At 42.1% G+C, this 22,325-nt stretch overlaps 3 protein-coding genes and 1 long non-coding RNA gene across 4 annotated transcripts in view; 2 read left to right on the top strand and 2 right to left on the bottom strand.

The window, feature by feature from the left end:
- Positions 1–22,325, top strand: part of LOC307020564 (GTPase IMAP family member 4-like) — a 186,245-nt gene that overhangs the window by 20,964 nt on the left and 142,956 nt on the right. The gene's annotated exons all lie outside the window — the stretch shown is intronic.
- Positions 1,985–4,050, bottom strand: LOC307020711 (GTPase IMAP family member 9-like). The gene is made up of 2 exons (XM_079652242.1): positions 3,998–4,050; positions 1,985–3,246 (listed from the first exon to the last, which is right to left on the bottom strand). Exons 1-2 carry the CDS (start codon positions 4,020–4,022, stop codon positions 2,078–2,080), a joined length of 1,194 nt encoding a protein of 397 aa, XP_079508368.1. The 5' UTR covers positions 4,023–4,050; the 3' UTR covers positions 1,985–2,077.
- LOC307020572 lies at positions 6,386–7,393 on the top strand. The gene is made up of 4 exons (XR_013802925.1): positions 6,386–6,571; positions 6,665–6,780; positions 6,986–7,100; positions 7,187–7,393. It is a non-coding gene; the product is annotated as an uncharacterized lncRNA (long non-coding RNA).
- LOC307019826 (E3 SUMO-protein ligase ZBED1) lies at positions 14,769–17,208 on the bottom strand. The gene is made up of 2 exons (XM_079650931.1): positions 16,184–17,208; positions 14,769–15,978 (listed from the first exon to the last, which is right to left on the bottom strand). Exons 1-2 carry the CDS (start codon positions 16,625–16,627, stop codon positions 15,490–15,492), a joined length of 933 nt encoding a protein of 310 aa, XP_079507057.1. The 5' UTR covers positions 16,628–17,208; the 3' UTR covers positions 14,769–15,489.

Genomic DNA, 22,325 nt, shown 5'->3' with positions numbered 1-22,325 from the left:
GTGATCTATTAACTTCTACCAACATGTCTCCCATATATCAAGTACATTTCAAATTGGTAATTAAGACCGTTTCTTTGTAAAAGAAGGACAACTGGTCAAAATCACGAAACGATTAATAGAACACGTGTTCATATTCAGTTTTAAACAACACAAAACATATTTTTGAACGTAAGAATAGTTTAGGAATCAATAGTTGGTGGACAATTTGCATCAATGAAGGCACAAGATAACCCAGCAGCAATGATATCTTGTGGAGAGGATGCCAACAAGCATGGAAGCTCTGACTGGAAATATATATCTATAATATTCCACCAAGATTTTGATCTCTAAACTCTGCCTAAATTAACACATAACAATGATGTTGTTAAGAAAATAATATTAACAAGTTTCCTTGGCATTATTCGAGGTCTGAAACAACTGGAACCATTTTGTTACTCGATTTGTTAAAACATCTAAATAAATGACATTTGTATAATAGAGAGAATAGTCAAGGGTTCCTTCAGTAGATCTAACAGGACATTGTTTTCTGATCCAGCTGAACTCCTTTCTGTGCCAACGTACACTTCTGTAGCAACACCTTTTGTGTTTCACTTCCTTAGAAAAGAAACTGATCTGATGAATGATCCGATGATGAATCTCCTCACCACTCAATCAGAATCTGGCCCGTCAGGTTTTTAGCACAGGAAATAATATCATCCCTTAAAAAAATGGAAAATACTTGAAAATATTTTGTATCAAACCCACACCATGTTTAAAACCAAAGAGAGGATAGTTCCAGTATAACTCATCTCTTAGGATGAATGTTTTGATGCAAACAGCTTGGCTGTGTTTTCAGAAGAGTTGTCATGCTACAAACAAATGTATTTCGCAGATTAGGGATATAAAAAGGTTTCCAAAAGGGGCTTCAGGGCCCTCTAGACTCTCTAGAGGGTTGGGGGAGATGTGAAGCATTAAGAGTACAGGAAATGAAACAAGCAAAATAAATGTACTACAGAATGTTGTATATTTGTAATCCTTCTATTGGTGTAGCTCTGAATACAGCAATGATTGAGTCCACGCCTGTTGACATCAACTGCAGCAGTTTATCAAATGCCACATATAAGAATGTTTCCAAGAGATGCTGTCTGAGATATCAAATGTGAGTGGAAATGTGTGACCGAATGTCGGCCAGGTGCTGTGAAATGGAGAAAGATCATGTTTGAGTTACAGCGCCCCCATGTGTCCAGTGAATAAAAGACTTCTGTGCTAGATCTGATCATTTCTACCAAAGGCTCCATTACTAATGCAAAGGATGAAGGAGATAAAGGGCATCCTTATGTTATACTTTCACTTATTAAAACATGAGAAGACATTGACCCATTAATGGAACCTGAGCCTTGGTGTGTAGAATATTGTAAATGACCCTATTAATAAGTTCAGCTATTATTGAGATCATTAATGAGTTTGGGGTATTTTCTGGATATAAAGGCCAATGATGGAACATCCTTGAGACCCAGATCCAAATGAGTTGAAACCCAGTGGTGATTAATACTTTGATTTATATTCAGATAGACCCTAAACAAATATTTTAGATCCTTTATTAAACAACAGAAGCACATGACACCCTCAATGTGAAGTCAACAGTCTTTTATTATGGGACATTATTGATCACTAGATGTTTGTCTTTACACATTCATTTCTGTTCCAACCTTTTCATATTGAATTACACAATTCATTGCATACATATATTTTTAACCTTTCATTTTACAAAAGCCAACATTGACATTACGCCGTCAGTTATTGTGGAAAGTCAAAGAAAACGTATTCGTATAACATTTTAAAAGCTTTAATTCATGATGTGTATATTTTTCTTCTTTCTTGTAAAAGCAAAAACAATCAAAGAACAAATTAGTTTACAGTACATTACTATAGTTTAAAATATTAACATCTTGGTTGTTGGCGATCTGTCACCCTGTTAGTATTTAATTGAAACTATCCACTGAAATAACTGATATTACTAGAAATCACATCAAACAACAAAATCAAAAAGGTGACTGAAGATTAACAAGGAGGTATTCCAGACGGTCAGACTGTATCATCAACGCCAAAAAGCCAAATATCCCACACCTTTTCCCACAGCTTTCAAACCAAGTCCCGTAGCGTCCACTCCTGTTTTCACAGCGGAACAAAGGTCGTCAATCCATGAAGCGTTGTCCTCAGCATCCTTCCTGGCCCTCCTTTCCTCCTCTTCTCTCATTCTGCTCTTTTCCTCCTCCATTTCTCTTTTTTGAGCTTCTCTCACCCTTTCCCCCTCTTCTTTTAATCTGCTCCTCTCCTCCTCCATTGATCTTTTGTGAGCTTCTCTCAGCCTTTCCTCCTCTTCTTTTATTCTCCTCATCCCCTCCTCCATTTCTTTTTTGCTGGCTGCTTTTTGCTTTTTGTACTTTTCTCTTTTTGTCTTCATCTCCTCCTCCATTTCTCTTTCACGAGCTTTTATCTCCTTTTCGGACCTCTCCCTATCCGCTTTGATTTTTTGTAATTGTTCCTCATTCTTTTTATCTAATCTCTTTTGAATTTCCTCTTCCTGTTTGCGTATTTCCTCTTCTCTCTCTTTAAGGATTCTCTGTTTTTCCTCTTCTATGGCCCTCTCTGCCTCCTGGAACATTTCATTGGTGTAATGGCTTCCTCCGTTCTTCCCTGCTATGTTTCTGATCTTGTTGAGCAGCTCTCTGACCTGAGAACGATCCTTCTCCTCATTATTGAAGACGTGGTACTGCCCTTTACATCTGTTCACAAGTTCCTGCAGCTCTTCACTTTCTTTCAAGAACTCTTCAATAGGTGTTCCTTTGAGCTGGTCACCGTGGGTAAAGAGAATCATGCTGTATCTGTCTGCATCTTCTCCAAAGATTTCCTGAATCTTCTGCACTGTCTGCTTTTCTTCATCTGTGAATCTGCCCAGTCTGATGACGACCAGGAAGACATGGGGTCCAGGAGAAGCAAAAGAAACGCTCTTACCAACATCTTTTCTGGTCTTCTTTTCATCAATCTTGGTGTCAAACAGACCTGGAGTATCAATAACCTTAACTCTTTGTCCATCAACTTCACCAAAGTCATTAGAACAGTCTACAGTCATGGATTTAGCAGAGAACTTTGATAAAAAGGACTTTATTCCCAGAATGGTGTTTCCTGTGGCGCTCTTCCCAACTCCGGTCTTCCCCACCATCACAATCCGGAGTGCCTTGTTATTGTGTGTGTTTGATGGGAGGGCTGAAAAAAATGAAGAGATATTTAGGAATCTAGTTATTTATAAAATGGTTCAACCAACAAATGAACTCTGTTGACAGTGAGAGGGGTGGGCTCAAGATAGTTTAATAATCTAGAACATGTCTATAAGCTACGTATGTCATTCAATTGATGTTTTTCATTTATTCCTGTAGACGCTATTGGCACCATAGAAAGCGTTTTTTAGGTGGTGACAAAGGTAGTGGGTCTGTCAATCATGATGAACACAAATACTGGAAATGAAAATGAAAATAAATGGTAATCTTGCCTGGATGTTTGACTTCTTAACTGCCTGAATACAACCTGAACTGAAATGGTGCAGCAGTGGCCTCCAGCTGTACATTTATTTTAATGAGAAAACATTTTTGACAAATAGTCACTACAGCATGTTTAGTTTCTATCTTTCGTACTTCTACAAATTACCCCATTTTGGGCTTAAAAAAACTTTTAAGTATATAAGTTGCCTTTAGTTATAACCAGGAGCCCAAACAAACTTCTGACTGGCTACCCCTAAATATGTAGTCTTGTGAAGAATGTAATGCAAGCAAGTAAAAGCAGAGTCACATTCGCAAAAACACCCAGGCTCTTAAAATGCTTGGAATTCAAGAAATATAAATGTTGTATGAACTGTTTTGATCTGTTCATTATTAGGAAATATGACAAGCTCCCTATCCATCTATACATATATATTGAGATAAATTGCAATCATCATTAACAATAAAGTTTATTCACTTACCATTTTGGGCATGTTTGCTGGCCATAGTTGGTTCTGGAGGGAGGAGCTGGTCTGCTGCTGAGCTGAGGAAGGGAAGTTAGTCTGCAGCAACACTTCCTTAAATACAGACTTCATGCAGCAAACCACACCCACACACTGCTGACATCACAGTCTGATTTCAGCTACAGTGGGATGATTCTTAGATTAAAAAGTATGAATCCTTCCCTTAATAAACAGAACAAGGGGGAATACAGTCTCATGTGTTCAGATCTACATATTTTAGATATAAGCCCTCAATGCTTTTTACATATCAACATTCACCCATTCACACACATTCATAGAGGCAGAGGCTGCCATGCAAGGTGCTCAGGGAGACTAACATTCACACACACTCACACACACGTTGATCATACCAATGTGTGGTTAAGTACTGTATCTTGCCCAAGGTCACATGGACATGTAGAGCTACATTTTATTTACTAAAAGAAACATGGACGGTTGGCTTCAGCATTTTGCATAATAGTGATTTAATCTAATGAGGCTTCCTATAATTAAAAGCAACACAAGCATCAACCCGACGCAGTTCGCCATTGTTGTGGTTGTGAGCGGCTGGGAACACAACTGGGACTAAAAAGGAGAACCAGTTCAGAACCAGAAAAGCACGGAGCTAGAACCGAACTGGTTTGGTGGGAAGGGGCATGGATGTGTTTAAACTGCCATTTCTTTCCCCTCTAGGTTTTCTCATTAATGTGATATGATCTTATTCAACCTCTTATTCAGGGTCTCAAATGATTGATACCCTTACTTTTCCCATTAGAATGTATTTTCCTTTCACTTTTCGATAACTGCTCTCAGTAAACCCTGCTCCCCCCTCCCTTCAGCATTTACAAGAAATGCCCCCTGTTCTTCTAAATCCCTCAACAACCTGCAGACTGTAGTCAACACTATGAACTGCAGCTCTCAGTCTCTGTTCATAACAGGATGTCATATTAAGCTGCACTCACAAGCTTGGGAGCTTTCAAAACCTTCAGCAGGGTATTGATTTAAACACATTTTTCTTCAATTCCTTTGTAATTAAACTCACACTGTTGAATCCTCATATAAACTTAAACTCAAAGTTGTTTTGCTTGTATTGTAGATTGTAGTGTACGGTGCAATGGATTTATTTTAAGTTCTGATTCCCATAAGGCTGTTCCCTGTGGAGCTCTTTCCAGCTTCAGTCTTCCCCTCCATCACAATCCTGAGCGCCTCATCATTGTTTTTGATATCTGAGAAGAAGGCTAAACAAAATAAACTATTTCCAAAAGTTCAATGCGTTGGAAAGTTTCAATGCACAAACAGGATTTATTTTCAGACACTGACACACAGTCCAGATGAATGCGATTTTAGATGCTACTTTTATTGACAATGTATAGTTTGACTCCAGCTCCTTCAGCAGCTGTTGTGTGGGACTGATCCACACTGTTACAGCAGCCTGAACTTTGTCAAAGTGTTTTCAAAAGAAACATTGACAGGCTGATTCAGAATACAACATAATAGTGATTAAACTGACCATGTTCATTTATTTAGTTCCATTTCTTTCCCCTCTAGGTTTTCATGTTCATGTGATATGATTCTATTCAACCTCTTATTCAGGGACTCAAATGATTGACACCCTTACATTTGTCATTATAATGTATTTTACTTTCACCTTTAGATAACTGCCCTCAGTAAACCCTGCTCCCCCCTCCCTTCAGCAATTACAAGAAATGCACCTTGTTCTTCTAAATGTCACAAAAACCTGCACGCTGCGGTTAACACTTTGAACTGTAGCTTTCAGTCTCTGTTCATGACAGGATGTGGCAGTTAACCTGTTGAGCCCTGAGCCTATTTTTCAGGTCTCAGGCTCGAAAATGACATTCCCAGAACAAATGACTATATCTTAACTTCTAAAAGGGTTAAATTAATAATCTATTTTCTCAAAGCAATGATCAACCTGTGAGTTGGATGTAGAACAGTCAGAGTCAATATAGATGTTTTTATTTTAAAGTAAATTCAGATTGAACATAGTAAAAAAATGTAAATTATAGTGTCTGTCCAAAATAAAACATTACTTATAGTGAAATGATGGGATGGTAGACTAACAGCTTTAGGAATCCAAGCTATAACATATAAGTACCCTGTATCAAGATTGATGCAAAACAAGAGAAACTTGACCTTTTATTAGACTAGAGGTTTCATTTGGGTGTTTTTGCCATATCTCTAGAACCCATTGGCCGATTTTGGTGATTGACACCTCTTTTGAACCGTTAGAGCCAATAGAATCGAGGGAGGGTTCCTAACTCCATCTAAACATTACCATTGGTGAATGAGAGTGATGCACAGCCAGCTCCTATAGACATTGTCCGATCGGCCTGAAAGTTCCCACATTTGCCAACGGCCGAGTCCGGAAACCATCTGCGTGACACGTTGACGTGCGGACAATAGCCAGCGGGGCGTAGAAGACCCGCTCATCGCTGCTTGCAGCTTTAATTAGGGTCTGAGACCAGAGGTCGGCGAATACCCTATTGTAATCGCTCCACACAGACGATAAAGAGGTATTTTACAACATGGCAGGTATTGATATCGCTATGTGATTATATCTTTACAGTGAATGTTGTTCCTTTGACGTACACAGTTGTATAATAAATGCAGCCTTCTATTTCATAGGGTTTCCCAGGGTGCTTGGCTGTATATACTGTACACACATATCAATATCTGTGTGTCTGGGAGAAAATGAAGGCGACTATGTGAATCACAAATCATTCCACAGCCTCAACATTCAGGTATATGTTGCACATTCACTTAAAGAACACACATTGAAGTCTGGGTGTTTAAAGGAAATCACACATTTAAATATTCACACAGTACATGTTTCACACTTGGACTATCTTTCTCTATAACATGGACTCATTTCAAAAGAACATTGATGCTACACTGACTATGATGCTCTTATTGTGGAAGTATTGTTAAGCCCAAATTCTTTTGCAGGCCACATGTGACCACAGGTGTTTCATCACAAGCCTTGAGGCAAAGTGGCATGGGTCAGTCCATGACTCTAGGATAGATGGATAGGAGTCGTCACTGTGTCACAAACTCGAGCAGGGTATGGCAAATTTACATTCTTAATGTTTTGTGCTTCTTAAACTGCCTTTTGTGGTGCTTATTATGGAAATGTTCCTTTATCTTCAGGGCTCTTCAGTGGATTGCTGCTCGGTGACAGGGGTTATGCCTGCCAGCCTTTCTTGAGGACCCCGTATCCTGTCCCTGGTGAAGGGCCACAAACCAGATGTAATGTGGCCCATGCCAAAACCAGGATCAGGATTATGCAAAATCCTCTTTTTCATGTATTTTATACATACATATGTGTCCCCTCTTTGTAAAGAGATTCTGAAAGTGTTAACTAAATCTCTCTCAGAGGGGCGTGGGGAGTGGCTCCTTATTTTCATCTAAAGTAACAGACAGAGAATCAGCACTTTTGAAACAGGGCTGAAACAGAGGGGATTATGGGTAATGCTGCAATGATCTGTTTGGTATTTCAGACAAACACTTCACAGACATGTTTGTATGTATCTGAGACCTATACTATATTGATGAAAAACAGTATAATAGAGGAACTTTTAATTTTACTCGAAAAAATATTACTGAAGGTTACAAGGTCTTTCTTTCCCCAATTTCTCAACCTTCAGTTTGGCTTTTTTAATTAAAATATTTTTGTGTCCAATTTCCAGCCCCTTTATTTCAATGTCAGCAACACCACATTATCCCCATCATCTGCAGAACAATAAAATACATGTTACTTACTCCCACAAACATAGATATATGATATAGTTGTGTTTTAATAGCATCCCAGCAGTTTATAGCTTCCTGACTCATACCCTGTATAACAATGTAGTGGGAGCGGCTGCCACCAGGGTCCGTAGAGACCCCCCATTTCACCCCTACCATCAAGGGCCGACCCTCATTATTGCTGAGGGCCAGCTCCTCGTTAGGCGTGAAATCTTGAGGGCCCAATCCTGTCTTCATCTGCTCATTTTTTGTCTTGTTGGCTGCAAGAATTGTGAAAAAGATTTACCGCTTTCCAATACAGTTATCCTGTTAAGCCCCGAGCCTGTTTTTCAGGTCTCAGGCTCGAAAATGACATTCCCAGAACAAATGACCATCTTCATTTATCTGCTTCCATTTATTTCCCCTCTGGGCTTTCATGTTCATATGATATGATTGTATTGCACCTCTTATTCAGGGACTCAAATGTTGTCAAGTTGTTTTTTTGTATTGAAGATTGTCGTGTACGGTGCAAGGGATTTATTTTAAGTTCTGATTCCCATAAGGCTGTTCCCTGTGGAGCTCTTCCCAGCTTCAGTCTTCCCCTCCATAACAATCCTGAGCCCCTCATCATTGTATTTGATATCAGAAATGTCAATGCACAAATGGGATTTATTTTCAGAGACTGACACACAGTCCAGATAAATGTGATTTTAGATGCTACTTTTAATTGACAATTTGGAGTTTGACTCCAGCTCCTTCAGCAGCTGTTGTGTGGGACTGATCCACACTGTTACAGCAGCCTGAACTTTGTCAAAGTGTTTTCAAAAGAAACATTGACAGGCTGATTCAGGATACAACATAATAGTGATTCAACTGACCATGTTCATTTATTTAGTTCCATTTCTTTCCCCTCTAGGTTTTCACATTCATGTGATATGATTTTATTCAGACTCAAATGATTGACACCCTTACATTACCCATTAGAATTTATTTTCCTTTCACTTTTAGATAACTGCCATCAGTAAACCCTGCTCCCCCTCCCTTCAGCATTTACAAGAAATGCTCCTTGTTCTTCTAAATGCCACAAAAATCTGCACGTTGCGGTTAGCACTTTGAACTGTAGCTTTCAGTCTCTGTTCATGACAGGATGTGGCAGTTAAGCTCAGATGCTGTGAAGCAGAGAAAGGTCAACTTTGATTTAAATCCTTGAGATACAGCACCTTCATGTGGCTGATAAACAGTGGTTCAAGAAGAAAGAGAAAATAAGACTGTAAGGCCTACATTTATCATTTTTGTTCAAGAAAATATTACAGTAGCGTTATCAACTAAATGTACGAGAAGAACCAAAAACGCCCATTAGGTGACAGAATGACCCTGTTGCCCCTTTCACACCAACGCGGTTCCCGTTCTAGCTCCGTGCTTGCGCTCTTCTGGTTCGGAACCGGTTTTTGAGGTTTTTCTTTTCAGGCCCCGTTTTGTTCACACCGCCCAGAGCCCGACTGGTGCTGCGTCACGACGTCACCGTTCACTTTGCTGATTTTCTCCCCAACGGCGCTCACAACAACAACAATGGGGCACTGCGTCGGGTCGATGGTCGTGTTGCTTTTAATCACACAAAGCCAGATTAAATAACTACTTCTCAACCCTTATACTTTTCTCCAGAGTGCCATGGTTCATTATTTATTAATGTGTTTCAGCGCCATTTACCGACCGCTGCAGTGCTGCCCGCTGTTTGGCATCACAACGCTGTTATGAAAGTTTATCTGATATAAAATGGGTGATGTTAGCATAGCAACCAAAGCTAAACTGACTATTTTGACTACTTGTTGCTATCCTATTGTAGCATAAGCCGTTTTCTACAGGCACATATTACTGTCGTATTTTTCATTGTGATTCTACAGATGTAGCGCCTCATTTCGGACTCCAGCTTACAGCTTCCTGCCTACGACCTGCCTAAGACCAGTATAGAGGAATGTTAAGCCCTCCCACTATTTTCCAAGAGGGCGTTGCCAGATTTTCAATTTCAGGTTTTAACCAGGAGATGGCGCTTCATTCACAAATACAGAAAGACAAGCTTCATGGACTTTCAGTTGTGTTTTGAAGAGCATTTGAACACATCAATATTTTAGATCAACTAAAGTATATCTAATCTTGTAATTCAATAATATATAGTCTTTATATATTAAATAATCATAATTATAATGTAAATGTTTACATTACACTTCTTTATTTGTTATGCTCATACTTTTAGCTTTACAATCGTTTACTTTAATATGTAGTAGATTTGTTTTATATTTTTGTGTTTGCTTCCTCCTGCTCCCTTTCGGACACATACTGTATGATTTATTATTATTATTAATATGAAGATATTATTAAGATAAGATAAGATGTTACTTTATTGATTGAACATTTTAGTTATTTAGGCTCACAGGTCACATTCCGACCATTATTTAAAACAATACGTGCTTTCCCACCGTCTACAGTTTGATTTGTATAGAGGGAGCTCTGTGGCCAGTTTTCGAATTACCCATTTGCTTTGGGGGAGCCCTATTTTTCAGTGCACATCCTGCTACTAAATATATCACACGCACGTTCTGTTGACTGGCGCAGCAGCAGTTGAGTAAAGTTGGAACGATATTGGCAGATTCAGATTTCATGGATCAATAACTCATGAACAAAACGTTATTCAGACACAAATGACGTCTCCTAAGTACCGTGGTAAGGTTGAGAACGAACTACATTTTTATAAAAAAAAGCCAATACGTGCTGTCCTCCAAACTGGAAACATTACATTGGTCTCTATCCGCAGCCGGAGAAGAAATGAGTGCTCAGGGACCGTCTGCAAAGTGCAACTCCGAAAAAAGAGAATACAATAATATTCAATCACTATTAAACAGCTTATTACTACCAAACTCACCACACACATCAATAGTCTCCTGTTGGTCAGACTACAGCAGAGAGTTTGGAAGAATGTGCTTTTGAATAATTTTGGTGAATATTTCTAATGTAAAATCTTCAATAAATGTGGCATCATCTTCAATAACGTTACTATTATCCAGTATATTTATACGAAACTCACTACACACATCAATAGTCTCCTGGTGGTCAGACTACAGCAGAGAGTTTGGAAGAATATGGTTTTGAATAATTTTGGTGAATATTTATAATGTAAAATCCTGGCATCATTTTTCAATAACCGTCTATACCTCCTGGATCATGAGTGTAATCCTAGACGGCACACAAGAGCAGATGGCCAGGCAAGAGCTAAAAAAGGTGAGTGAAACTGATTATTCAAAGTATTTGCATCCCTTTAGTACTGTAGGCTTGAGAAAGGAGACTGAACTGTGTCTACAGGCAACTTCCAGCGTTATTATAATCATGCAGTTTTTGGAGACATTTGTGTTGTTTTTAACCAATACATTTAGAATATAAGCTTCCCTTTTTTTCTTGTTCCTGTTGAGAAAAATAAAAAATGAATACTGTGTAAATGAAATTAATGTTTTGCACCTGTATATTATAGAAAATAACACTTATGTTTACATATTCCCTAGGTTTTTCAGGTCACATTTGATCTATATGATGGAGCCATTGGATTTGTCAATATAAGAAATCAAAACCAAACCATATTCTTCCAAACTCTCTGCTGTAGTCTGACCACCAGAAGACTATTGATGTGTGTAGTGAGTTTGGTAGTAATACTTTATAATAGTGAAGTGATTGAATATTATTGTATTCTCTTTTTTCGGTGTTGCACTTTGCAGACGGTCCCTGAGCACTCGTTTCTTCTCCGGCTGCGGAAAGAGACCAATTTAATGTGTCCAGCTCGGAGGACGGCGCATATTGCCTTTTTTTTATCAACATGTGATTGTAGTTGTCAACCTTACCACTGTACTTAGGAGACGTCATTTGTGTCTGAATAACGTTTTGTTCATTAGTTATTGATCCGTGAAATCCGAATCTGCCAATATCGTTCTAACTTTACTCAACTCGCAGCAGCGCGGATTCGATCAATTGCTATAAAATCACTCTGCTACTACTACAGACGGTGTCACTACGACGGCGGCTGTGGCCGTTGTTGAAGCGTCTTCAGGCTCCGCATCGGCAGGCCTCTCCCTCGGTGTGGAGCTGTCAAGCTCGACCCTAACGCCGCTTACAGCCGGCCAACTAAAAGTTGTTTTCCATTCACGTTGTCATTTTTAGAGTCCTTCGCTTCTTTGCTTGTGAATCCAAAAGCTGTGACGCTTGGCTGTTTTTGTTTTGCCATATGTTTTTATTACACAGCCAGAGTTAAAAAAATATCAATATGAACATTTCAAATACCGCGCCGGCATCACCGCCATAACCATAGTAACGTAAGTAAGAATTCAGCGCCGCCACGTACAGATGGCAACACCCAGACATATTCACATATATAAAACAAATATTCAGAAACTGTAATGAACAATAACTATTATTTATTTCAAGAACTGTTATTTACAGAAACTCTACATTTCTAATCGGTGTGACACAAATATGCACGATTGTTTTGAGCTCCCCCTATTTATCTCAAAGTCAGCCTTCAGGGGAGCTCCCTCCCTCTTCGGGGGAGCCAAGCTCCCCCTGGCCCCCCCCCCCATTTCGAACAATGTCTGAGGCTGAATGGCCAGCGATTAGGTGCGGCGCATTTATCATAGGTGATCAGAGCTAACTGCCTACCGTCAGATTTCATTTAAAAAACAGATCTGATTTTAAGACTATTTCTGCGCTCATAAAGAATGATAAGAATAAGAATAATGCGTATTGTACTGGTTTAATTAATTTGTGAGTTTATTTAACACTAGAACCGCCAATCGGGTCAATGTGTGTGATGTGTGTTGTGTGTGTGCAATGTAACTTTTTTTCAATAAAATGTTAAAGTCTCCCAGTCCGTGACTTTTCCTGAAAGTGTGTTATGTAGCACCCTATGTTTTTAATAATTGCATTCTAATAGCGGGATTTGACGGGTTTAGGTAGGCCTATACAAAAACCTCTGGCGGTTCTAGTGTTAAGGTAATTAGGTACAGTAGAAGCCCTTTTTTATCAGTAACGAATTTAGCAGTTGAACATAAAAGTCAACTAACTGAGGGTCACTTGCAATGACAGTGTTTTGTTTAACTGTAAGCTTGTCACTCAGAGTAACCTACAGTTAATTTAGCTGCTGGAGAAGAAAGATCAAGGGGGGAGGGGGGGGAGAGCTGTGGTTGATGGGCCATTAGTTGTGTAAATACACAGCTGAGAGCTGCCGTTTCATTCAGACTGTTTAAAAAACGGTAACAACGGACTATTTTTCTTAGCGGATGCATGTCAATTTAAATAAATACATACAACTATTTTTTTAAATCAATAAAAACATTTTTCTAAATCCATAAAAGCATTTCAATTAATATTGGGAGTCATGTCGTTACTTTGTTGAGAATGTGGCCATGTAATAAGCGGGATAATTTGCAGCGACATGTTCCTTATGGGGAAAATAGCACCCGTCATGCAGATCAGGATCCCTCCGCTACACTTTGGGATCCTGATCGACCGACGAGGCTCCATTAAAATATACATATTTGTTGTGAATTACTGAGTTTAGGCACGTTAATAACGTTTTAATGAAGTTGAATACAGTATATTCATATGTGTCAGTGATTTCATGTCAATTCGGCAAACATAAACATAAATGATCGTGGTGAAGATGATGATTAAATTAGAATTAAAAATCGAGAGCCGGGCTGCATTTCCTCCTGTTCGTTGTTTTCGACTAAACAACATTATTTTGTTAAATAACAACATGGTGATGTTTTGTAAATGATTACATGTCTCTTATTTAGCACAGAGTATGATATCCGTGACATATGGATCCTAACAAAGTTCCGCTGTACATCCAGCGTACTGTATCTGACTTTATTTCACATGAGCTCCAGTGTGGAACCCCACTGCACCCCCTGGTGGATCAATGATCCATTGCAGCTGGCTTCATTATAAATACATTTATCTATCACGGGGGCGGTCTCAAGTCAAGCTGGAGGTTTTTCCTTGAGCGAGGGCAGATCACTTACCAATCACGGCCCTCGCGTTTCAAACTGTCTGAAATGAATCGCTACATCTCTACTTGTGATAGACGGACATGTATTGATTCCATCTGATAGCTGCTATAATAAAAAACAAAACGTCTGCCTGCTCTCCACAATGATCAATAACAGCGAACGGATGGTCAAAGTAAGGTACAAATAAACATAATCACACTAAGCCTGGCAGTGGTTAGTGTTGCCTGACTTTATAGAGTGTGTTTTTTTATAAAGTGTGTGGTTGCGTTCTAGTCACTTTGCTCAGTGCTACTGCTTGATACAACTTTTATTTGTCGTTCTCGCCATAAACTATTGCTCAGGTTGATCTCGCCCCCCTCCGACGTAAGCGTGACGTATGCGGTTCTTGATTCTAGACCGACAATTTTTTGGTACTTGTTAAGAACCGGTTTTCAGGGAAAAGAGCCAGCTCCGCCATGGTGTGAACAGGAAAAAACGGTGCTTATCAGGCTCTAGCTCCGAACCGGCCCTGGAACCGCTTTGGTGTGAAGGGGCATGTGTGAGTGGTATATTATGTTTTTTTAGTTGTTATTGTGGGCTAGTAGTATAAGTAGAATTGTATTTTTTTTAATTTTGCCCCCAAACTAAAGGCAAGTCCCCGCAAGTGACTGTATACTAATGGGCCCCACAACATCCCTAATACAGGTACACAAACATGACATGGCCATTTCTACTGATCATAATTCCATTGTTGAGGTCTACTAGAATAGATTCACATTGTTCAATGTTCCAAACTCACATTGGTTTCTAGGGGTGTGCATTGGCACTGCCCTCACAATTCAATTCGATTACGATTCACCAGGTAACGATTCGATTCGATTCGATTCTACGATGCATTGCGATGCATTGCGATGCATCACAATTCTACTGCACACAACAAGGGACTTTTTTCGTGAGTCATGAGGCAATACAAGCAGTCAGATAGGATAGATTTTATTGGCTGCTATGTGTGTATTATCACTCTCCTGCATCTTTGACATAAATGTCATTAAATAAAATTAAATAATAATAAAAAATGGTACAGGGTATTGGATATGGCATTTTCAAACCTGAAAAAAAAGAAAACATAAATCACTGCTTTGAATAAGAAATGTTTCTCTTCTCTCTGCTTTAGAACCATTTGAAATTGAATAGAGCAATTACAGCCAATATTGTCCAGCAGTTATTTTACACACAATAAAATAGACGCTCTACAACAGGTCACTTCCTGAACTCCTGTGCAAACAGTAATCAGTCACACTATTGTAACAACAACCAACCACCCAGGCACCCAGCAATAAAAATACTCAGTGCAACACACAGTAACCACTTATTACTGTGAAACTTTTTTCAAGTAGTAAAGTCAATTGCAACTTTTTTCAACAAAACAACAGCTTAGCAGCTTTAAGACAATGACAACAATTATATACCTGAGATGAGAATCCTACCTGGCAATCACATCAGCTGCATACAACAAAATATCAAGATGAGAAATATATTGTAATGTAAACCAAAAATAAAGTGTGTAGGCTTAGGCTACTACCAAATTTGTGCAAACAACTTCTTCCGTCTGAGTTCAACATCACCATCATAAACAATCCGTCTCAGAGTGAGGAAATATATAGTTTGACCTAAGCCTACATCATAACTTCTCACTGTTCAGCATTTGGGAATTTCAAGGTTCTTGTGCAAAAACACAAGCTGATCAACATGGTCCGGTTTGAGAGCGCTTCTTTTTGCAGTGATAATATCTCCTGCAGTGGAGAATACTCTCTCTGCTGACACACTTGTCCCTGGGATGCACAAGTATCTCTTTGCCAACCTAGAGAGGAGAGGAAATGTGCCCTTATGGCGATGCCACCAGTCCAAGGGATCCTCAGAGAGAGGTGCAGCTGGAGATCTACAGTACAATTCCATTTCCTCGTCAGCACTGGCATCGGCGGTCTTACTCTGTCCTGCAGGTTCACTGATGTCATTGAAAGCAGCTCCCAGCAAACTCACAAGCAGCGATGACGAGGCTCTTCTTTTGGGGGCAGAGGGGCCTGCTAAGTCAGACACATTGTCATCCACGGACAGCAACTCTTCATTGGTTCCTGAACTTCCTGTTCTGCCAGGCGCTTCATCTTCTGTCCTACGTCTCCTCTCATACTGTGTTTGAACAAAATAAATAAGAGCAAAAAACAGCAGTTAGCAGCACTTTCTCAGCCAATGCTGCAGCTCACATCACAACAGATAACTATTTTTCTCAGTCTTAACATTTTACTGACTATGCAGCTGCTTATGTAACATTACATTGTTATTACAATTGAATTGAAAGATATTCCATAAGTTTTACAAGTAGAAATTCAATTACCTCCAGGGATGCAGCCTCTGAAGTCACTCCTTCGTAGACATCTAATCTCTCCTCTTCTGTCAGGAAAGGTAACCCCTTAAAGCGAGGATCCAGGGCAGAGGATGTATGAAGGATCTTCTTCTCTGCCCCACTGTTGTACCTCTTAAGGAGATCTGTTTTGATGGCATTCTTCACATCCCGGATCAGTGGTTGGTCTCCAATAGTGTCTGACATGTTATGGAGGAGTTGGGCATATACTGGTGCAATGAGGCTGACTGTAGGACTGCTCTCCTCTGACATAAAAACAGTGGCATCCTTCACTGGTTTTAATGTCTTCACTGCTTCCTCCATGTTAGCCAGATCTGCTCTGCTGAGAGTGACGATGTCACTTTCATCTACATTTAGGGCAGGCGACAGCAGTGTGGCATGCACTGCAGCTTGCAGTTGCAAAAACCTCTCCATCATATCGTGAGCACTATTCCACCTTGTGGCGACATCAGTTATCAGTTTCAGTGGACTTGTCAGTTTAAGAACAACCCTCTGGTTTTCTTAAAGCAGGTGCTTTGCCTTTGTGCTGCGGTGGAAGTATGCTGAGATGCGTCGGACTCTGCCCAGAAGCCTGGAGACCGTCGGTAGCTTAAGCGCCCGCTGCGCAGCGAGGTTCAACGTATGCGCGAAGCATTTAACATGAGGGAACTTCCCAATTTCAGCAGCACTTATCATATTAGCGGCGTTGTCCGTCACCAGCACAACACTTTTATCTGTTAGCTGCCATTCCTCAACAACATCCAAGAGTAGCCTCGCCATATGAGCACCAGTGTGGCTCTCATAAACTGCTCTCGTCTGCAGCACATGTGATGCAATCTGCCAATCCTCGCTAATATAATGTGCCGTTATGGTTACATAGGACTCTGTTGCGACTGAAGTCCAGGCGTCACTTGTAATGGCTACACGACTGGCTTTACACATGGATTCCATTACCTTTGCTTTGGTTTCTTTGTATATTGCGGGAAGCGCAGAATCCGTGAAAGTAGCTCTTGTCGGTAGCTTATACAGGGGCTCAAGTGTTTTAAGCATGTGGCGAAACCCCACATTTTCTACCACAGAATAGGGTCGTAGATCTTTCGCTATGAAACATGCCACCGATCGTGTGATCCTCTTTGCTCTCTCAGAGTTGTGTGGCAACGTTGACACTAGCGACTCGTCAATTCTTGGCTGGGATGTATCAACTTTTTGTGTTGCTTTTGAAGCCAACTCAGGATGCCAGCGATCAACATGATTTGTGAAGTTAGTTGTATTGCCAACGTGCTTGATTTTAGTGTGGCAGGTTTTACACACCGCGTAAGTCTTGTCTAGTTTCCCATTTACTTCGTAGAATCCAAAATGTGCCCAGATGTCAGCTTTCCACGCTTTGGGTGCGTTTTTAATGGTCCGTCTATCGTGGTCATCTCCCTCCGCCTCAGCCATCTTGATTAATGTTGTTATGATGCCGCCGGAAGTAATTGAAACTTCGCGGGGCAATTGTTCTGTCACTAGTTTGGAGTTTAACACAGTTTTAAACTAGAGTTGTAGTTTAAAACTCCAAACTAGCGACAGAGCAATTGCCCCCACAACTTTCCACTGGAGGCCAGAAAACATAATCGATTATGGCACTTTGCCGCATCGATGCTGAATCGTGCATGCCCCGCATTGCGATGCATCACCGAATCGATTATTGTTGACACCACTATTGGTTTCTCATACAGCATCTCTGTATAGTATGAGTATTCACTCTCTGTCCTAAACGGCTTGTTGGAGCTCCTGCCCCCCCCCCTCCCTATGAGCCCACTGTGCTCTGATTGGTCAGCTCGCCCACTCTGTTCTGATGAGTCCACCACCGTTACAGTGGAACATCAGTGATTATGTGTTACAATGGCGTTTGTTAGCAACCAGAAAATCACACCAGTAATGACAAACAGATGAGAATGCTGCGTGGGGTCTGGGTGCCGTGTTGGCGGGACGTTGCGGGGCTGGCTGCTGGGGCGGACAGTGTGAGCTGGCTTACTGGTGTTGTTTCCTGGTTGCTGCGTGGGGTCTGCGAGACACAGCGAAACACAGCCTGAACTCAGCCTGAGCACACATACACACACTCGTAGCCTGTCTGGGAGTTTGTTTTGTGTGCTCAGGCTGAGTTCAGGCTGAGAAATCCGCTGGTAATAACCAGAAAAACATGTCATGGGCCCTTTAAATAAATTAAGCCACAGATTGAGTTACAACATTCTATTGACATTCTTGAGTTTAATTACATAAAAGTACATTCATTTTTAATGCATTTTGTTTCTGGCTTGTCTTTGAACTAAGATGTTTTCACTTTCAGTTAAATGCATGGAAGCCACCGCGATACAACTTGAAGACAAATGAAAAACACTGGTATTTTGATCAGTTTACTAAATATTAGAAAGGGTATTTTAGATAATAAAACCTGAATATGCCTGAACTCTTATTCAGAGTGTTGCACATTTCTTTTTCGTATACAGCTATCACATGTGAGCTAGAAATGAACTGCAGCCACTACAAAGTCCTGGGCACTGATAAAAAAACATGTCAGTCATATTATGTTAATACAAGGCATTACATGAATCATTCAAGAGGATACATTATACATTGCTGTGTGTCTTCATTATGAAATCAATGTATTGTAATGTGCAAGGCATGTTAAATAAACAATTTATCGTCTTTTGATGGTCAAAATCAAAAAAGGTGACTGTGAAGATTAACAAGGTGTCACGATTCTTGTGTTGTGTCAGGTTTTTAGTTTTGTGTGTCTTGTAATGGGTCTGTCTGGCAAGTTCCTTTTCAAGTTCCCTCTCGAGTCCCCTGTCAAGGTCCTTTTCAAATTCCCTCTCCAGTCATCTCTCGAGTTCCCTTTCAAGTCATCTCTCGAGAGCCCTCTCCAGTCTCCTCTCAAGTCACCTCTCAGTTTCCCCCTCGAGTTCCCGCTCAAGTTCCCTCTCGAGTCCCCTCTCAAGTCACCTCTCGAGTTCACTTTCAAGTCACCTCTCGAGTCCCTTCTCAAGTTCCTTCTCAGGTCCCCTCTCGAGTCACCTCTCGAGTCACCTCTCAAGTCAACTCTCAAGTCACCTCTCAAGTCTCCTCTCGAGTTCCCTCTCAAGTCCCTTCCCTATGTCCTTTGGCGTTGGAGGCCCCAACGACTACTGTTCTGCCGGGGGTCCTGCCAACCCTATGTCCTGTGCCGTTGGAGGCCCCGACGACTACTGTTCTGCCGGGGGTCCTGCCAACCCTATGCCCTGCGCCGTTGGAGGCCCCGCCGACTACTCTTCTGCCGGGGGTCCTGCCAATCCTATGTTCTGTGCCATTGGAGACCCCGCTGACTACTCTTCTGCCGGGGGTCCTGCCAACCCTATGCCGTGTGCCGTTGGAGGCCCCGCCGACTACTCTTCTGCCAGGGGTTCTGCCAATCCTATGTTCTGTGCCGTTGGAGGCCCCGCCGACTACTCTTCTGCCGGGGGTCCTGCCAATCCTATGTTCTGTGCCGTTGGAGGCCCCGACGACTACTAGTCTGCCGGGGGTCCTGCCAACCCTATGCCGTGTGCCGTTGGAGGCCCCGCCGACTACTCTTCTGCCGGGGGTCCTGCCAATCCTATGTTCTGTGCCGTTGGAGGCCCCGACGACTACTGTTCTGCCGGGGGTCCTGCCAACCCTATTCCGTGTGCCGTTGAAGGCCCCGCCGACTACTCTTCTGCCAGGGGTTCTGCCAATCCTATGTTCTGTGCCGTTGGAGACCCCACCGACTACTCTTCTGCCGGGGGTTCTGCCAACCCTATGTCCTGTGCCGTTGGAGGTCCAGCCAACACCTGTTTCGTCGGGGGTCCTGCCAGCTCCATGTCCTGTTCCGTTGGGGGTCCCACCGAGACCTGCTTCGCCGAGTTTCTTGCCAACACCATGTCCTGCCCTGTTTCGGGTCCCATCGACGCCAGCCCTTGCTCCGTCGTGGGTCCCACTGACACCAGCCCAGGTTCCGTCCAGGGTCTCGTCTACACCTGACCCGCCAGGATTTTCACCAGCTCCTGCCCGTCATTGGGCCCGGCCTCCTGAGTTCCCAGCGGCTTTCGCCCTAGAGCCCGGTCACCTGAGTTCCCCACCATGTAAAAATGGTGATGCAAACAACCGTTTTCGTCCTCGTGTGGCCGGGGCCTTACACTCAAACACTCACACACTGTTGGTAATCAGGAGCAACTCAGGGTTCAGTATCTTACCCGAGAAATCGTCGACATGTTGACGGCACGGGCTGGGCTCGAACCCATGGCCTCCTGGTCGAAAGACGAGCGCAATCCCAAGCAGACAAAGTCCCGCGAACACTTTTGAAAATAAAACAAGACACGTTAAACACAAAAACATGATCATGACAGACACATGGTCCGATTCCAGACGTCCCTGATAATACACTCAAAATAATTCAGCAGGGTGGTTGGTTGGAGCGGGTCTTTTTGAAGGATTCAGGGGGGGGATGACTATGAAATATAGGAGAGTAGCTGGAAAGGGGGACCCGGCAATATGAAACAGAACAAAGAAAACTGAACTGAGTACAGACCAGACGGGGTTGATTAAAACGACCCAACAGCAACCAGATGGGAATTTAAACAATGAATCGACAGCAGTGGCAGATATTGATATTGGGTGACATGGGCGGTTGCCCAGGGCGGCATTTTGACTGGGGACGGCCAATTTGCACGTAATTTCAACCCGTGTATTGTTGTTGTTGATGTTGTGGGTCGAAGTGGGCGCGGCCGCCCTTATGACAGCAGGCAGTTGGGTGGAAGGTCTCTCACTCAAAGAAGGGCGGGGGGGATCTCAGGTCGCCTCACTATGGGGGAGAGAGAGGGGGGCGGCGGGTACACTATCTCTATCAAATAAAAACTTTTGATGTTTATAAAGTAGTAGGCCTACTGCAGGGGTGGGCAACCCGCGGTTCTCGAGCCGCATGCGGCTCTTTGCCTAGTTTCATGCGGCTCTTCAGTTCATATCGAATTTTATATGTGTGAGTTTGGGGGAGAGACACTGACTCCTGACTAGTACTGCACGGTGTACCGATACTTGAAAGGTATACCGCGATACCCTGCCGTTAAAAATGTTACTACTCCTCCGTTTCATTAGTATGGTACTTTAAAAATGACGGGGGAAAGTACTCCGGTGAGAAAGCGTTGTTTTAATAAGAGCCTTGTGTGTTCAGCGCTCTGCTTCCACTCCCTGCACTGCAGCAGCCGTGCCTACAGTCCCGCCCCTCTCAAGCACGCTCTAAGTCCCTCCCCTCTCTCGTGCACGCGCTAGCTGCCAGAGCATGTGAGAAAACGAGAAGCATGGCTGCAAGTGGGAGTGCAACTGCTGCTGCGCCTCGGCTTGTTGACAAAAAAGACGCCAGAAGCGAAATTTTGATGTATTTTAGCTATATCTCTGACAGTGAGGGCAAGCCTACGGACACCACGAGGCCTGTCAGTAGTATTATTCATCCCGCTTCCATCACATTAGTATGCATAGAAAGTGACAGGTGCTGTGACAGGTCACACCTCTCCCTACTTATGCTAATGAGCTAAGTCCCGCCTCCCCTTTGTTCGAGGTGTGAGATCTCAAGTAGGTGTGATATCCCAAGTAGGTGTGAGATCCGTCGATAGGAGGGGGGTGATGTGTATTCACAGGTGTGAAAAGCCCCCACTGTTGCGCCTTATGGTGTATAATAAAAAATGTTTCAATCACATTAGTATGCATAAAAAGTGACAGGTGGGCCCGCCCCCAAGTCTATTAAAACAAAATGCCGCTTCCATCTCATTAGTATGCATAAAAGTGACAGAAGGGCCCGCCCCAATTATGTGATGTCAGAAGACCGAAGGGGTGGAGTGAGATAAAAAAAAAAAAAAAACCCATGCAGATAAAAAGCCAGTCATTTCCAATCATCAAGTCATCTTTCCAAAAAGAAAAAATGGCCAAGAGACGCCTCGATATGGGTTTAATCAGCGAGACGCTTGTGACAACTTACCGCCATCCGTCCGGAGCACCAATCAAGAAACGGATGCAGTATCTGTGCCGGGTTCAAACACCTCCGGTCAAAGATCTTGAAGAGCAATGGCTTCTGGAAAATGAACATGTTTGGGGATACGTATTCAACTAT

Source organism: Notothenia rossii (assembly GCF_949606895.1).
Source record: "Notothenia rossii genome assembly, chromosome: 9".
NCBI classification, from domain to species: Eukaryota; Metazoa; Chordata; class Actinopteri; order Perciformes; family Nototheniidae; genus Notothenia; species Notothenia rossii.
This window is presented reverse-complemented; position numbering and strand designations above follow the sequence as displayed.

What these genes read in the sequence shown, in the direction of transcription:
- LOC307020711 (XM_079652242.1), bottom strand. Translation starts at nt 4,022, where the DNA reads ATGGCCAGCAAACATGCCCAAAATG. An exon ending in CAGCAAACATGCCCAAAATG is followed by an intron (nt 3,247 to 3,997) that starts GTAAGTGAATAA and finishes CATTTTTTTCAG; the next exon opens with CCCTCCCATCAAACACACAC.
- LOC307019826 (XM_079650931.1), bottom strand. Translation starts at nt 16,627, where the DNA reads ATGATGGAGAGGTTTTTGCAACTGCAAGCTGCAGTGCATGCCACACTG. An exon ending in CAGAGGCTGCATCCCTGGAG is followed by an intron (nt 15,979 to 16,183) that starts GTAATTGAATTT and finishes GTTCAAACACAG; the next exon opens with TATGAGAGGAGACGTAGGAC.